A 16,961-nucleotide genomic window follows, 5' to 3' on the forward strand; every position below is an offset into this window, starting at 1 on the left:
GTGATTCATCGGAGGGTGGGAGCGGGCTCCAGACGTGCCCGAAATAACAGCCATTGGAAAAAAACAGTGTAGCATTGTGAATCCATGGGGGTTAGACATGAATAGCCCATTTCTGCATGCATTTTGTAAACCAAAGCAGAACCCGACGGCTGCGGAGAACACGAGGGTTTTCCACCCCTCTGCCCCTCTCCTCCCACCTGGGTCCCCGGCTGAGTTTGTTCCCGCAGCCCCGTCTGCCCAGCCTGGAGCGCTGGGGCTTTTGGTGCTCTCGGCCTCGTCCTGCGCTGTGTTGTCTGCTCCTGGAGAGCAGTGAAAATAATAAATCTTAACGATACGTACTTTAATTGCTGACTGACAAGCTGAGCATTTAGACTTGGAAAATATTTAGTCTCCTAGCGCAGCAGTCGGGAACCGTTTGCGGAGTTGCTCAAACAGATGTCCACTGCTTATTTCTTAGAGCTTTTGATCGCTTCCCAGAATTGTGCTGTGTGCTCTGAGCTCAGGATTAGAAGATGAAGTGAGCTAGGCAGCCCTCTGCTCTCCCTGCGGTACCCTCAACTTTATAAAAAAGGGAACAATTGTGCAAGCAGATGATGCATCGAGTAAGAAGCCAGGGTGTGTGCTCTTGGTGTATGAAACCATACGCTTTATTATTTCATTTATTTACTTTTATTATTATTTTTTGTTTTTTATTAGTGAACATAGTCCAAACATTCCCAATAAGAGCTATTTATAGTAAGAGTGGCTGCTCGATGGGTTTTGACAAGGTGTTTTTATCTTTGGCCAGTAGACAAAAGTTTCATCTAGTTCTGCATCCCGCATTTTATGACTTTCAGATCCCCAACATCCCTCAAAGGCTCTGTGAGCTCTTTTTTTGGCTCTTGAGCATGGCCTTCCGAGCAGCACAGGTCTGGGTGCTGGGGCCATGCCGTGGCATCACTTCCAAGGCTCCCCATCCATCTTGCAGCTGCTTTCATCGCTCGCACCGAAGGACTTAAGCAGGGATTATGCCACGAACCCTGCCTTTCCTCCATCTCTCTCCCGCTCGCTCTTGCTCTGTCTGTCATTAACCGAGTCTAAGAATTTGTTACTAGAGTTGCAGACTCATTGACCCAGATTTGCTAATAATACGGGAGAGGAGATTTCTTCCCTGCTTAATCTCTGGCTTCTGTATATTCTTAGAGCTACTTATATGCAGGAGAACTAAAAACCCGCAACAAAGATGGGACCAACTTTGCAGCAGAATTCACGCGTGCACAGCGAGAGGCACAACAGGAGAGAACGGAGGGGAGTGCAGGGGACTTCCCTGTACTTGCAGGCCCATCGGAAGATTTTGGGATAGCAGACCCTGGGGGATAGCAGACGCTCTTCTGAAAATACTGCACCATCAAAGCCATACGTACACTGGCTTTGGATGCATCGGGCTTGCTTTCCTTTACCACCAGAAGACAGTTTCTTGGCTGCGTCACCTGGGCAAGAAAATAAATAAATAAAACCAACTGTAGGTCAAAGTATTTTTTTCATTTGGATCCAGATTAGGAAATACTATTCTGTTTTTTGTTTTTGTTTAAACGTTCTTTCATTTGCAGGTGATGAAAAGATTTATTTCATTAAAACAAAAGCAAATCTATAGCCAAGTTTAAGGGCCAAGCACCTTCAGCCTCAATAAAAGAAGGCAATAACGAGACGTGGAAACTCTTGAAGGTACCAGACAGAAGGAAACTGTTCTGTGCGTTGTTACGGTAGGGAGGCACAAAGGCAAAGAGACATAAAGACCTATGAACAGAGAAGGAATGAAGAAGTGATATGTCCCTGTTAGAGAGCGTGTTTCTGATTACCTGGAGACAATGTGCTGACGTTTTGCTGATTTCCAGCCCGGCTGGATGAGCCTGACCTTACAAGCACGTGCCGGCAGCGCTGCGAGCATTGGATGCGCTCGCTCTTCGTGCCAGAGCTGCCAGGTGGGGACGTGGCCTCGGAGAGGTTCCTGCACAGCCGAGTCCTGGGGCTGGGTGATGGCTTCTCGCTCACGGAGGGGTTGCCTCAGCACCTTTCGGCCTTGGGACAGGCCTTCTGCCGTGGTTTATTTTCTGCTTCGAGCCAGCTGGTGCAACGTGGAGGTTGACGGTGGTGCTTTAGCTGCACTTTTGGTTTTCTGGCTCCGATGCTGCCATCGTTACGTGGCATTCAGTTAACTGGGAGAGCGAGGGCCTGGGGTTGCTTTTCCTGCCGAGGCAACCATTCTTTGCCTGCTGCTTTTCAGATGGCGTGGTCGCGCTTTGCATTTGCAGGAGCTCCCCACGGCATGCAAGGTGCCTGCTTCGCCAGGTAGTTATGTTCTGTAAGAAACGTGTCTTTCCTCCTCTCCCCTCCTTCCCAAGTTAGTCTTGTAGAAAATGTCACCAAAGCCATGTTTCCTGTGAGTCTCTCCAGGCTCTTACATCTCCTTTACACCTCAATTTCTATCTCACTGTCACAAGCGAGCTGTGTGGATTTTTTAACTGGCTGGAAATTTGTCTGGGCTTAGAGGCACAGGCAGGGAGACCTCTCTGTCAAAGCAGGGCTCTGGACTGGTCACGCAAACCACAGGAATGTAAATGGGGATATTTATTAATTGTACGGTTGTGTTTTCCAATCGGCGCATGTTTGAACCACCAGGATGTCTGGAAACGAGGTGGGTCTCATGCAGCAGCCGTGCGGTGCCTTTGGTAGCCTGACTACAAACTCACCCCGCCGAGCGTGGAATACGTGAAAGCCGGCACTTCCCAGAGAGCTCCGACACGTTTTCTGTATTAAAACACGAAACCCAACCGCCAGCAAAACATACCGTCTAGGCAGTGGGCTAAATTTATATGTGAACAGATTTTTATCTCTTGTTCTCAGCAGATAAGATCGCGCCGGGGCAGCACGGGGCTGGGCTTTGTTCAACGCGCACCGGGGCGAGCGCGGCGCGGACCCCGCTCCTGCCGCACCGTGGTCACCTTTCGGTCCGCGAGGGCGGAACTGCTGGCGTGTGATGGGTGCACGAAACGTGACCGCATCGTCCCGGCCTGCTGGGATTTTCCTGCTTGAAAGCAAAAGCCACCTTGCCCCTGCTCTCCAGAAGGCTTGTTTAATGTTCAACGGAGTTGTTGCAGCGGCGCCCCAGCTATCCACTGTAGTAGGAAAAAGTCGTAATGCTGCTGATAGAGCGGCGGCCATAAAGATAAGACACGGGGCGTTGGGTGGGTTCCCTTTCTCTTGTGCAGTGAGCGTTAGTGGGTTGATAACACCCTTCAGCCTTTTCTCTCTCCCCATATGAACAACACGGGACACCATACGGCAGTGGCATGCTGACGCGCCGTGCCCTGCCAGCTGCTACCACCAGGACTGCTCCCAGAGATTGCTGTTCCCCTTACATCCTGCTATATCCTGTACGTGTTCCTGTTCGGCAGCCGGCTGACCCGTATCTTGCTTGCCCCGTGATCCTGCGCTTCATTTGTCACGGATTTATCCGTGGGTCCCAAGGAAAGGGACACGGGTCACAGCAAATGTCTCTTCATGCAGCGGTTGTACAGTCAGTGCAGACCCGGGATTTACGCATGGCGCACCAGGAGCACGGTGCCCTCCTCCTCCTTTTCTCCCTCCTCCTTTTCTTCCTCTGCCTTTTTTTCCTCCTCCTCCTCCTCCTCGCAGTGCTCCTGCTGCCCTGCTGGTCTGTGTGCATGGGGCCGGGTCGGGCAGCGTTGGGGTCAGCTCCCGGCCAGCTGCCCAGCCTTGTGCCCTGCACAGCAGCGGCTTTCAGAGAGCTCTCGCTCTGAATTTCACCTGCTGCTCTCAGGGGGAGTACTGTGCTGCAGCAGACCTGATGCTGTGAACAAACGGGTGAAAAAAATGTGTATTTTTAGAACTGGAACCGTGATACATATGTGGAGTTTGTCCAGGGTCTGCCTGCTGTATCTTCTTGACATGCAAAGTGTGTGTTTGTTAAAAAAACCTCTCCAAAGGTCAGCACAACCTAAGAAACGAACGTGCTGGGCTGTTGGGAAGCAGGTGAAGTTTCGGATGTGCGCTGACACAGCTGGGAGCCTGGGTCCCCATTAGCCCCAGCCCGTGTCACACCGCGAGGATGTGGCCGTTAATGCCGGCTGCCTTCCAGCCAGGGTGTCTGCGTCGGGTGTCAGCAAGAAGCCCTGCCTGCACCCTTCTTAATTCTTCGGTTCAGCTTTTTCATTCCATCTTCTGAAGCCCCCCTTGTGTTTGAGAGACCAAGGCTGTGAGCGTCGTGTGCGGCTGGTGAGGGTAGGAAGGAAAAGCAGAGAACTCCAGCACGAAAAGCAGCAAAACACTGGATGGGGTCACAGGGCATCACCTGGGGGTGCCCAGTGGGTTCGTGTGCCATCCGATGACCCGGGGCTGAATGATGATTCAGGGACTGCAGCATCTGAGAGCCTCAACATTTGGATCCTCCTGGCTTCCCGCAGGCTGGAGGAATGCTCTTTTAGTGAGAAGTGAGGCGGAAGGAGCAGAAAGGACTTGCTCAGAGCGTTGTGGGAACCTCAGGGCTGAAGGAGGAGTTGGCGTAGCTCCTGACTGCCCAGCATAGCATTGGGCCCCCAAGCGGGTGGCGTTTCTGCCCTGGGTTTGGCTGTCATTACCCCTCTGACATGTTTTTGGGTGGGAAAGCCCAGGCAGGAGAGGGGAGGTTCAGTGGGGGTTAGAGAACTAGCAGAGGGACTGAAAGGCGAGCCAAACCGTGAAAGCTGAGCTGCAAATGAGGGCAATTCAGATGCACAAACATCCTGTTGAGCTTGCCTCGTCCCCTTCGGTACATAATGAGTAAAACACATGCCCAAGTTCAGCGCCGAGTGGGTTTCGGTGGGAAAGCTGTGCCTCCCCTGCCTCGGGTTATGTCAGGCTCTAGTGCTGGTGGCAGCCGCCAGGTGTTCGTGCAGGGGGAACGGCGTTATAAATAAATTATCCCTTCATTTCCTTCGGGAGGCTTTCCTATTGTTTACTCACAATATGCTTTCCTGTTTTGAAAAAGAAAACACACCAAAAAACCAAACAAAAATAAAACCGAACACTGTCCCGAAGTTGCTTTCTGGCAGGGCAGACGGGAAGCAGCGCTGGAAGGGGGTGCCCCCTGCACCCTCTGTCCTCTGTGCGCCATCGCCATCCCTGCCGGCAGCCCCCTGCGCGTGGGCACCACGGAGCCTGTCCTGGGAGCACTGCCAGAAATTAAAACTCTGCCTAACGTTAAGATCAATTTAATTTCATAATTTTAATAATTTAAGCGGCTTGAAGGCCCCGTGCATCCAGGAGGAGCGGGTGAGTGCATGCACAGCCAGAAGAGCGGTGGCTCCTCCGCGGTGGTACGGCTTGCCGGCACCATTTGCAGGCAGCCCTGTGGAGCAGCACCCAGGTGAGCTGAGGGTGGTTCTGTGATGACAGCGGCCATCTTCTGTGCCTCATTTTTTTGGGAGGCAAACACCCAGGCTCTCTGCTGGGAACTGGGGGGAGAAGGGGCTCCCGCAGCCCCTCTGCTGCAGGTGGCAGTGAGGATGGCACCACGGGATGCAGCAGCCGGGGCTCCCTCCTGCCCATCTCCCCCAGGTCGCTGCCTTCTTGCCCTTGGCGCTGGAGGGGTGAAGGCCTCGCAGGCACGAGGGCAGGGACGTGTTTGCTCACGTTCGTGTACAGCAGGATGAACGGTTCACAGTCACGTGCGGGTCGAACGAAGCGCGCACAAAGGCCCTTTTCTTTAGCCACTGCGTGTTCCTGTCGTAATTCACGACTGCCCCGTTTGCTCAGTGGAAGCAGGAGCTTCCAGCCTTAGCTCTTCGGCCCCTGTCGCAGACGGATAATGCAGTGCCCAGCTCCTGCCCTGCTCCTTTTGCAGTCACAAAGACAGCGGTTACTTCCCCCTTCATTAATGCCGGTCGTGAACACAAGCCCCAGCTTCTCGCTGCCCAACCCGGTAGGCTTTTTCCTGCTGAAATGGTCCCAGCCGAAGTGGTGGTAGCCCCGTGGTGGTGGTCACAGGGGAGCCTGGTCCCACTGCATTTGGGGCTGTGCAGGAGGGAGCATCTCTGCCTCGGGGAACTTACAGCTAAGGCTTAAGATTAGAAGTGTTTCTTTTTTTTTTTCATTCCTGCTTCATGCTTCTGTGAACTTCCCTTTAGGCCTCAAATCTGCTTTTTCTTGAAATCGGTCTCGAAATTGCTATTGACTTGAAATGCTGCAAGATCTCACTCATAAATTCTCCTTCTCCCATCTGTAAAGGGAGGGCGGCAGGATTTCTGCGCCATCTGTGGTGCTGCGAAGCTGCAAACAAGCGTCGGTTATAAGGAGCTTTGAGCTCCAACGGGAGGTTGTGTGTAAAGGCGAGGCTTTGCGGGATGAACTGTGCCTTCCTATGGCTGCTGGATCTGGTATCCGAACCAGGGGCTGGGCTGGCAGCTTTGGAAGAACACACTGGTGATGCAGGGGGAGTGCTCCAGCTGCTAAATGTCTGGGTGTGTGCACTGCTCAAAAGCAATGTTCATCATTACAAAATTAAGGGACGGAGGAGCCGGTGGCTGCACAAAAACCCGAGGTATGCCTTTCATCCTGAGCACCTCTGATCTTAACATGCGTGGGTCTCAGAGATTGTGGGAATCTGGCCCCAGCCAGCCAACGTGATTATTTACCAACACGTGCATTGAAATAGGAAACGGGGAGCCACAGTTACAGCATCAGGCCCTTCCGACTGCAGGAGGATGCATCTGACGAGAACAAAAGGATGCTCTCTGCCCAACTTCGCAGGGTGCAGAGGGAAGCTGCCTAGCCTTTGCCCCCAGGAGCCACATTTGCCTTATATTTGCATAAAGCTGGGGGCCAAGCTGCTGGAACAAAGAGCAGCTTGTGGCCGAGCACAGCATTTTAAGACTAAATAGCCCTGTTCCCAGCGAGCAGTGCAAAGCGCCACGCCGCCGCCCGGGGAGAGCCCGCAGCGGAGCTTCCCGGGCTGAGCAAACGCGGGGCTGGGGCCAAGCCCTCATGCTGGGTGCCGTTTTCTCTTCCGCAGACACAAGCCACCAGACCCGCTCCGTCTCCAGCCGCCCCTACTACAGCCTGCCCAACAGCAGCCATGAGAGGCGCTCGGTCCTCGCCGTCACGGAGCCGCCGCGCTTCCACTCCCAAGCCAAGGGCAAGAACGTGCGGCTGGACGCCCACTCGCGCCGCGCCACGCGGAGGAACAGCTTCTGTAACGGGGTCACCTTCACCAACCGGCCCATCCACCTCTACGAGAAAGTGAGGCTGAAGCTGGTGGCCGTGCACCACGGCTGGAGCGGGGCCCTGCGCTTCGGCTTCACCATCCACGACCCCTCGCAGATGAGCTCCGACGACATACCAAAGTACGCCTGCCCCGACCTGGTCACCCGGCCCGGGTACTGGGCCAAGGCTTTGCCAGAGAGGTTCGCCGTCAGGGACAATATCTTGGCCTTCTGGGTGGACCGTCATGGGAGAGTCTTCTACAGTATTAACGACGAGGAGCCGATATTGTTTCACTGTGGTATTAAAGTTTCCAGTCCTCTCTGGGCGCTCATAGATGTCTACGGGATTACCCACGAAGTGCAAATACTAGGTGAGTGTGCAGTTGGGCTTGCTCTGCTCGTTGCTCTTTCCACAGTGGCATCTTCATGGAGAGAAAATGCATGCTCTCTCTGGTTGATTGCTTCTGTGGGACACTTAAGAACAACTAATTTTGCCTGTGTTCATCAAATTAATCACTTCTCTTTTGGCAGCAGCGAGGATCCAGAAAGCAGTACGTTTCAGGGATGTCAGTGATGGGAAGTGCTAAGGCTGTGCATTATAGCAGCTGTGTGATGGGCTAGATGGAAATCTCTACATGTAACTTTCCCCAGCTTTTACTTAGCTAGCTGTGCTGCTATGGCATGGAAAAACGTGGTGCTGCTTGCCAGCACGGTCCCAGGGACCGAAGAGACAAATACAAGCAGCTCTGGCTTCCCTTTTCTTTCCCAGCTACTGCCAGTCCACTGGAAAATTATGACCCATTCCCCATCTGTGTCCTGGCACCCTTCCCCAGCCCCTCTCTGAGCTCTCGGCCTTGGTGGCCACCTAATTTGGCAGTTCAGCGAGCCATGTTTGCAGACGTAACCTGACTTATCCTTCCCTTCCACATGGGCATCACTGCACGTCTGCAAAGCACCGGCTGCAGCTCAGGATGAGGAGAGGTCAAAAAATACAGTGCAAAATACAGTCCAATACCCTGGGCACTGCACGTCACACCTCCCCTCACCCCTAAGCAGATTCCTGCAATCAGGGGGGTGCCTGCCTGGCTTACAAGGCACCATCCCTGTGGAAGGCTGCAAGAGAAGATGAATTAATCCCCATTAGCAAGCTGAGCCGGGTGCCATGGAATCACTTTTCTTCTGTGACTTTTACAGCAAACACGCTGAGCTCTAGATGGAGATGGAGTGTTTTGAACTGGTCTATACCAGAGGGAATCCTTTTAAAATACAAGTGTTGCCCTTTCCTGGGGGCTCCTAGGAGCTGATTTAGTGTTAGCAGGCAAGCTGAGCTGCACCTGCTGGAGGGGCTGGTGCCTCCGTCCTCACACCGAGCAGGCACCGGCTCCGGGCTGTGAAATGGTTGGGCTGGTGGGCAGGCAGCTCTGCCACACATTCTTCAGAGCAGTACCAATTATTTTGCAGCTGAGAACGCTACGCATAAACAACACTTTGACCTGCCTGCTCTGCCTCAAATGCGTAATTAAACCTTACCAGTAGCTTATCCTGTAATTGCAGCCGTGACACGCTCCAGCCTCTGGTGCTCATCACAGAGATGAGGGAGCGTTTGCTGCATTGACCAGTGCAGCTGCTTCGCCAGAGCAGTCCTTCTTCCTCAGCACACTGTAGTTAGGAAAACAAAATGCTGCTTAGTTCTGCCCTCACGTCTCCCTGCAGCCCTGCCTGCGGTGGCCAAGAGCTCAGTGAAAGCCTGTGCCTGAGGGCTGCTGTACTCTGCCTTGTTTTGGATCAAAGTACCAAGCCCCACAAGCTGCCCCAGGCATCAGGGCGATGCTCAGCCACCTGAGACATCAGTGGATGCTGCCTCTTCCTACAGATGTGGTGATGCCTTAGGAGACGTGTTTGTCTCTCAAACTCCTCCCAAAATTTCGCAAGTTGCGAAAGCTGCGATATACAGACTGAATGCAGATGCACAAAACGCGTCTTTCAGCATCATGAAGCTTGGATGTGGCTTACTCCTCCCCTGGGGGAGCATTTCTTGCCAGATGCCCTGTGCTTGCTAGAAGCAGCTGGTCCAGCCACCAGGACTGCACTGGCAGCCTCTCCTGCGCAGGCTCCTGATCTAAGGCAGCCCTTCCTTCGCAGCCGCTGGATGCATTTGGGGAGTTACCTCCTTTGGTAAAACCCTGGTGATTTTCTCCTCCGAGTAGCTGGCAGTGTTGGTGCTGGGATGCTTCACGCCTCCCCGTCTTTGGGAAGATGAGGAGTCTGCTTCGTTCCAGCACTCTGACTTCCGTGGGCTTTGGCTTTGCTTGTTTGGTTATTGCCTTCCCTCTGGAGTGAAATGTCCAAGCCACCCCGGGCAGTCCTGGAGAAGGAAGGGCACTCCTAAACCTCCCCACATCCTGAAATCCCCCCTTGGCCTGGCATGGCCAAGGTGAAAATATGGTTAATGAGTTAAGAGTCAGAATCCTGACCTTCCCTTTGCTGTGAAAGGGGAAAATAACTCTCTTACTGTAAAAAAAAAAATCACCTTTCTAACACCTGCAGCAAGGAGCTTCTGTGACAAACTCTCAATTCAAAATCTCTGCAGTGGTGTGAACACCCCTGAGATACAAGGCTTGAAATCTTGTCGTAAAACAACGTCTCTTGGGCACACCTGTGTCTGGACATGTCACAGTTTAAGGCAGCGATGAGTGTGAAAGGAATATAAAGTCATGCTTGTGCTCCTTCACCCAACACTGTTGCAGATTGGGCTCGCACAAGACCTTTGGACATGGGGACATTGAGACATTTCCTCCTGAAGAGAGCAGCCTGAGAGCAATCAGACCCCTCCGCTAAGAAATCTGTAGAACCAGGCCGGTTTACAGCTTTGCCCAGTTCACCAGAGCAAGGAGCTCGCAGGTGACGTGGGTATTTCACAACACTTGTTTCTCCTCAGCTGGTGCCAAGTTGCAGCCATTCCTCTGCCTGCTGCCTGCCCCACGTGAGATTCTCCAGCCCTGTGTTCATTAGTGGCTGACCTCTATCTAATTTTTCCATTGTTTTTCCATTTGGAGGAGCAGAATTCAGACAATCCCTAGGCTGAAATAATAACAATAGTAGCGGTAAGAGTAGCCCGTTGTGCCTTGTCTCTAACGCCCCGTGTCGCTGGCTTTATCTCGCAGATAGCATGTTTGCGGAGACCATGACCAGCGCCCGTCTCAGCACCGCCCGTCTCAGCACCTGCCTTCCACAGAGCAACCACGACTCCGCCAACTTCAACAACAACGAGCTGGAGAACAACCAAGTGGTGGCCAAAATCGCAAACCTAAACCTGAGCCGGGTGCCGGGGCTCGCCACAGACAACCACCTCATCCCCTGCTGCCCAAACCGACGGCAGCGCGCCCCGGGGGTCCCAGCCTTCCTGGACACGGACCTGCGATTCCACCCCACCCGCGGACCTGACATCACCTTTTCTCAGGACCGGATGGTTGCGTGCACCAACTGGCAAGAAAGCAATAGGACCTTGGTGTTTTCTGACCGGCCTTTGCACATCGGCGAAAGCCTCTTTGTGGAAGTGGGACACCTTGGGTTGCCCTACTACGGGGCCCTCTCGTTTGGCATCACTTCTTGTGATCCGAGTACTTTACGGACAAACGAGCTCCCAGCAGACCCGGACTTTCTCCTGGACCGCAAGGAGTACTGGGTGGTGTACCGGGCGTTCCCGGTCCTCAACAGCGGCGACATCCTCAGTTTCATGGTCTTGCCGAACGGAGAGGTGCACCACGGCGTGAACGGAGCCAGCCGGGGAATGCTCATGTGCGTGGACACCTCTCAGTCTCTCTGGGTGTTTTTTACAATCCATGGTGTAATCAACCAGCTCAAAATATTGGGTAAGTGCGTTATTAAAAGGAAGAATGATGGGGAGCACCTGGCTGGTGAGGTGCCCTGGGCCAGAAGGGGGGCGGTGGGCTGCCTGCAGCAGAGCTGCTTGCCTGAGCAAGGCGGTCACTGATATGAGTAAGCAGCTTCTGACCCGACCTTGCGCTGGCAAACAGGAGCAAGCGAGACGTGGTAGCTGTCACACAGATGTACGCAGCCTTTGTAAGGCCACCAGAAAGGGCTGATAGCTGAGCGGTAACATAAGCAGCAGGTAAGGAGGCAGGGACAGCTGTGTGTGGGGCTGGCTGGTATCAGAGCTCACTTTTTAAAGTATTGCTGGTGCACAGCTGTAGTGCTTCTCCCTTTCCCCTTAAGGACAGCCAGAAAAGCACACCTCGGTGACTTTGTAAAGCGGGTTTACATTTAAAGCAGGGCATTTTCCCAGCTGCTTCTGCCCCAACACCGAGACAGCGACAGCCTGAGGCTGCTGTGCTGCAGAGAGCAGGGCTGCGGGGAGGCCGCTTGCACCCTGCACCGTGGCTGTCAGAAGCCGGTGCTCACCTGGCTGAAGTACCGACAGAAACCATACGGAGGCATAGCAAGGCCCAGGAGGCAGTGAACCCAGAGGTCCCAGCTAAAACTCTGTGCCCCTGACACGGCTAAGGGGCAGCACTTGGCTCAGCGGCTCTATGCAGGGTGGGAGCAGCTCACCACGAGGGCTCAGCAGAAGGGTCCGTGCGTCCATTCGCCCGCTCGGGCTGAGCTCTCTCCTGTGCTTGCAGGCACTGTGCAGTCCAGCCCAGTGACCGTCTCGCCCTCAGGGTCCCCTGGCGGCTCGCAGTACGACAGCGACTCGGACATGGCCTTCAGCGTCAACAGGTCGTCGTCTGCCTCCGAGTCTTCACTCGGTAAGGAGAGCCCAGCCCGCGGCACCCAGCTGGGTTTGCCAAGCCAGGAGCACACCAAGGCTTGAACACCGACTGCTGAGGATGCTAGGGCTATGTAAGATAGTGGGGAAAGCTTAGGGGGAGATGCTTCTCCTACTGCAGGGCCAACGGAAATAATTGGAAGGAAAAGCAAACCGTTGGGAAGTTTTCCACAGCCTGAAGGAGAGCCCTGGGTTACTTCCCACTTAGTCTAATGGAAGACGTTGCAAGGGAGCTGCTGCGCTAGCAGGGGTGTGCAGTTTCTGGTCTGGGTGTGTGACACGACCTGGGCTGCTGCTCCCTGCACTGCTGGGTACCCCCATAAATGCTCATCTGCAGTTGTTTGGCCTCAGGCAGGCGGCTGAGAGCTCCCCGCTGGCACCATCCTGGGCACGAGCCACCGTCGTGCTGTGCTGCGGCAGCCGAGCACACAGGGCGAGGCATAGAGGTGCCCTGCGAGGTGCCTGGCTCCTTCCGGAGAGCAGGGGGTCTCTGCGCACCCACACCCCCTGCAAAGTAGTGTCCCTGCCTGGGGGAGCCCCAGCAAGCTGCACTTTGCCTGTCTGCCTGAACGGGTGGGCATGTTCCGCATGGAGGCAGTACGCTGGGTCTTTTTTTGGCCAAATAATACGACTAAGGAAGGGCGGGCCTTAAAAAATTGACTCGAGGGTGTTGTAGGCAGGCTCGCCCCATCCTGGTGACTGACTGATCTTGTTTGTCTCCCCTCCTTTGCAGTGACTGCTCCCAGCTCCCCCCTGAGCCCCCCCATCTCTCCCGTCTTCCCCCCTCCGGAGCCATCAAGCAGCAAGAACGGGGAATGCACCGTCTGCTTTGACAGTGAGGTGGACACGGTGATCTACACCTGCGGACACATGTGCCTCTGCAACACCTGCGGTCTTAAGCTGAAGAAGCAGCTCAACGCCTGCTGCCCGATCTGCCGACGGGTCATCAAAGATGTTATTAAAATCTACCGCCCTTAGCGCCCGGCTCGGGCTGTAGGAAGGGAGAACGCCGCTAGCAGTAACCATGCCTTTCCGTCCCTGCTTATGGGTTATCGTGCTGGTCAGTCGTTATCAAGTGGCTCGTTATCTGTGTTTCCTTATTTGACTGGTAGGGCACAATTCAGGGATAAAATTGAGCTGAGGATCACATGGGGCCCAAAGCCAAGGCTGCCGTGCCGGCCGGGCTGCGTGCCCGTGGGTTAATTGGGTGAATTGTGTTAGGGACCTGCCCCGGCTGCCAGTGGGAAACTCCCTGTGCAAAGGCTCTTTTTTCCCTCGGAGGATGAGGCTCGTGGTGGTGTGGGTCAGGACGGGGACGTTGCCATTTGTTCGGTGCTGGGTGCCACTGGACTTCCCAGCCCCAAAGCCCAAACAGCCCTGGGGTGCCTGTGCTGTGTTGGAACAAAATTAGAATAAGGCCCAGTGGGAGAGCTCAAAGTGGACAAAACTGATCTGAAAATGTAATATCCATCCATTTAAGGTGAACTCGCTAAGGCCGAAATGGTAGCACAGCCAGATTCTCACTTGTTTGGGTTTTGAGTGGAATTCTGGGGCACTTGGAGAAGCTGGTTTGGCCTCAGATAAAGCAGCTTTTGCTTTTTGTGGCAGAGCAGGGACTATTGGACAGGGAGGCTGGGACCTGGGGAGCAGCCGTGGGGTAGCAGCAAGGTGCGCAAGCCCAGCAAGAGCCCCAGACAACCCAAGCTGCTGCAGCAGCAGCGACGGGCAGCAGCAATGGGCAGCTCACACACCGTCCCCATGTCTGGCTGCTGATGCAGCCGTAAATTTCAGCCTGTGGATTAGACTGGTGTTCGGACGAGCGGGCTGTAAGCCCAGTTTGGGAAAAGCGATGGGCTGCCATCGGCTGAACCGAGTTTTTGTCACACGCAGGCACGTGCGCCTGCATTTTGCTCTGCTCCTCCAGGTGCAGGGAGGTGAATCTCACGGGGCCCTGCCCGGCTCATGTCCCTCACCCTGCCCCTGCCGCCAGTGCAGGGCTCAGCCTCCCTCCCTGCCCACCACGAGGACTTTTTGGAGCCTGTGGTGAGAAATCCACATCTGCCCCAGTCCCTGTGGGCTCACCTTTTCTTTCTGGGGACTGCAGATGTGTTGGCTTCACCTTCTGCGTTTCTCCTGCCTCTTCAGGTGTCCCAACATAGCTCCCACTGCCCGGACACTGGGTCCCAAGGGAGGCTTCAGCCATGGACAAGAGCTTATCGAGATGACCAGGGTTGAAACTTGGTTTTACTTGGGAGAAGGAAAGAAAAAGGCTCTGAGGCTATTATCAGATGTTGGGACTTAAAAGGTAGATGGATTTCAGCTGTGATGTTAGACAGCCACAAGCAGCAGCAACCCGGAGGAGCTGGGAAGTGTACAAGCAGGCAGCAGCGGGGGCTTGGTGTCCTCCTCCTTGATGCTCCTGCAGGAGCTTCCCTCCGTCCTCGGCCCCCTTGCAGGCCTCCCCTCTGGTCCTTCATCCCGAGCACACCCCAAGCCTGGTCCAGCTTGGTAAAGAGGTGAAGAGCAAGGATGCAAACGGCACGATTAGAGAGGGGCCAATGCCGCTCTCGCTCAGTGACCGTGTGCCACCAAGCACGAAACCCACCCAAGCACACCCCAGGGCTGCCTGCCCAGGGGGCGGCCTGCTCCTGCCTGCCACTTCTTGCTGTGGGTGCACCGCCGGCTGTCCTGCTACTGCTGCCGGGCTGGGGGCAGGGGCGTGCTGCTGGCAGCGTGACGGGCTGTGTGGCTGCTCTCAGTCCCTGGCCCAGAGCCTCTCTTACCTCATGGGAAGCACACCCAGGGAAGCAGATAACCCGTCCCACGTCGGGCCGCAGCTGCTCGGAGGCTGGCCGAATGTGCCAGCTCACAGGGCACGGAGAAAACTTTTTTTTAAAAAAAAAAAACTTGAAGAGCTAATTAGCATTTCCATTAAGTGTATAAATGAGAGGCTACTTCAGAGTGAGAGCTCTCAGACACTGCCCTGCTGCATCAGCGCGAGAGCCTGCTGGCTTTGCAGAGCCCTTTTTAGAAACTCGGCTCAGCGCTGGCCATGCAGCATCAGCGCGTGCTGGGCCCCGGCAGAGCCATCGGTGCAGCGACCGCTGCACGTTCACCTTTGCAAAACGCAGCGGTGAGCTTTCCAGTTTGCTGTTTTGCAGTTTTCCAGCGGCTGAAGCCTTGTGCCGAGCTTGATGCTGCCCAGCTGAGGACCTCCATGGTCCTGCCCAGCCCCCGGTTGTAGATCAGGGTCCAGCCGTGGTCACCGGGCACAACGCCGGGTGCCGTGGTGGCAAATACGTGACTGCAGGGTGAAACCCGGCCAGGTGGGTTAGGCTGTGCCCTTCTGTGAGCGGGCTGCGGTGGGCAGCTTTGGCCTGACGAGGAAGTCAGGGAAAGCTGTCTGAATTGACAGTGAGCGATGCTGGCTTGGAGCATGCTGGGCTAACAAACGCCAGCAGCCGGCCCCACGCCACAGTCCCTGTTTTGGGGTGCCCAGTCCTGTTCGGAGCCAGCACCCCTAACGCGCAGAGCCCCTTCACATGGCCGAGCCCTCAGGTCTCCAACAAGCAGGGCTGGCTGCACGCCTGGCTTAGTTCTTGGTGTAGCTCTTTTCTTTTAAGCCAACATGGAGAAGCAGTGAAACCACTCGCTCCAAGCTGGCACCCGAGCTGACCAGGTTGCACAGGTTTACTTTTCGCTGTAGCAGCTGCGAGTGATTTCAGGGCACGGCATCCAGCAGGGCCGTCAAGGGAGCGAGCTCGCTGCGCGTAAGGAACCTCGCCGGGGTGCAGAGTGCGGCCGAGCAGCGGGGCGGGGAGCGAGCAGCGGTGGCCGTGGCGCCCTGCCTACCTGAGAGCGACAGGGGTGTTCAAAATAGGTGCAGAGGCCTCTTAAAAAGATTTCCAGGAAAAGGTAGCCTCTTACAGATTCAATCGTTAGTACTCGTATTGCTATTTTTTTTAACCAGTCCGATGATATATGATTTGTACAGAAGATCTGTTTGTGCCTTATAAGGGTGTCTGTGCACTTTTTATCCTTTCTAAAGCAACTTTTAAAAAACAAAGAAAAATGGGGAGAAAATATCACAGATCAATGGTAGTTTTATAGATTTTTTTTGTGTTCATCGAGAATCCTGCTTTATATATATATATATACATATATATATAAATTTAGGAGTGAAAAAAAGTGTTTATTTCTATTGATTCCCCCCCGCTCCTATTTGTTTAAAAAAAAAAAGGAAGAGAGAAAGCAAAAGCGGAGTAGGGGAACCCTTTGACCTTCCCCCTTTCCAAGCCAGTTACTCTCTTGTTGTTACCTTTACGAGTCAATACTGTGATCTGTACGTCATGGCGAAGCTGAATCAGACGGTGCACCTCTGTATTAGGCTTTCCAAGCAAATCATCGGGGGACCGGGGTGGGGGTGGGTCGCACGAGGGAGGGACCTGCACTTGTACATGTCAGTACTCTATAGCGTTGTGTTCAGTGCTGTGTGTGTTTTATTTTTGTCCATTTATCTGTTTTACATTAATATAATTTTACTTGTTTATGAAACAAATAAAATTTTGGCTTGTAAAGAGGGCTCCTTGACATTTAAAAGTGACCAGAAGGCCGAGCAAAAGCTTTTCTTCCAAAGTGGGCTAACAGGAATAGCTAGAGGCTCGGGGATGCTGCCTGCCCCCTGCCCCTGCTCCAGGACAATGGTTAAATACCTTGCAGGAGCTTTGCTTTGCTCCAAAGTCACTGCAGGTCACTGCAGTGCTCCGTCCCTTGAAGGTTCATTTAACCTTGCAAGCCCTTGAAAACTTGGCAGCCCCTAGAGTAAAAAGCAAGGTGCATTTCGGGGCTAACGAGGTAGGAGGGGGTGCCTGCTCCAGCCGCTTGCACCTCTGTTCAGGGAGGGGGCCAAGCACCTCGGCAGGAGGGCTGCTGGA

General features: G+C 54.3%; 1 protein-coding gene across 1 annotated transcript; it reads left to right on the forward strand.

Annotated features, from left to right (window-relative positions):
- The first annotated feature begins 6,209 nt into the window (after positions 1-6,209).
- On the forward strand, positions 6,210-16,217 carry NEURL1B (neuralized E3 ubiquitin protein ligase 1B). Its single transcript, XM_035559863.2, has 4 exons — positions 6,210-7,609; positions 10,403-11,110; positions 11,882-12,007; positions 12,761-16,217. Exons 1-4 carry the CDS (start codon positions 7,021-7,023, stop codon positions 13,003-13,005), a joined length of 1,668 nt encoding a protein of 555 aa, XP_035415756.1. The 5' UTR covers positions 6,210-7,020; the 3' UTR covers positions 13,006-16,217.
- The last annotated feature ends 744 nt before the right edge of the window (positions 16,218-16,961 follow it).

The sequence above is a fragment of the Cygnus atratus genome, chromosome 14 (assembly GCF_013377495.2).
Source record: "Cygnus atratus isolate AKBS03 ecotype Queensland, Australia chromosome 14, CAtr_DNAZoo_HiC_assembly, whole genome shotgun sequence".
In the NCBI taxonomy this organism is placed as follows: domain Eukaryota; kingdom Metazoa; phylum Chordata; class Aves; order Anseriformes; family Anatidae; genus Cygnus; species Cygnus atratus.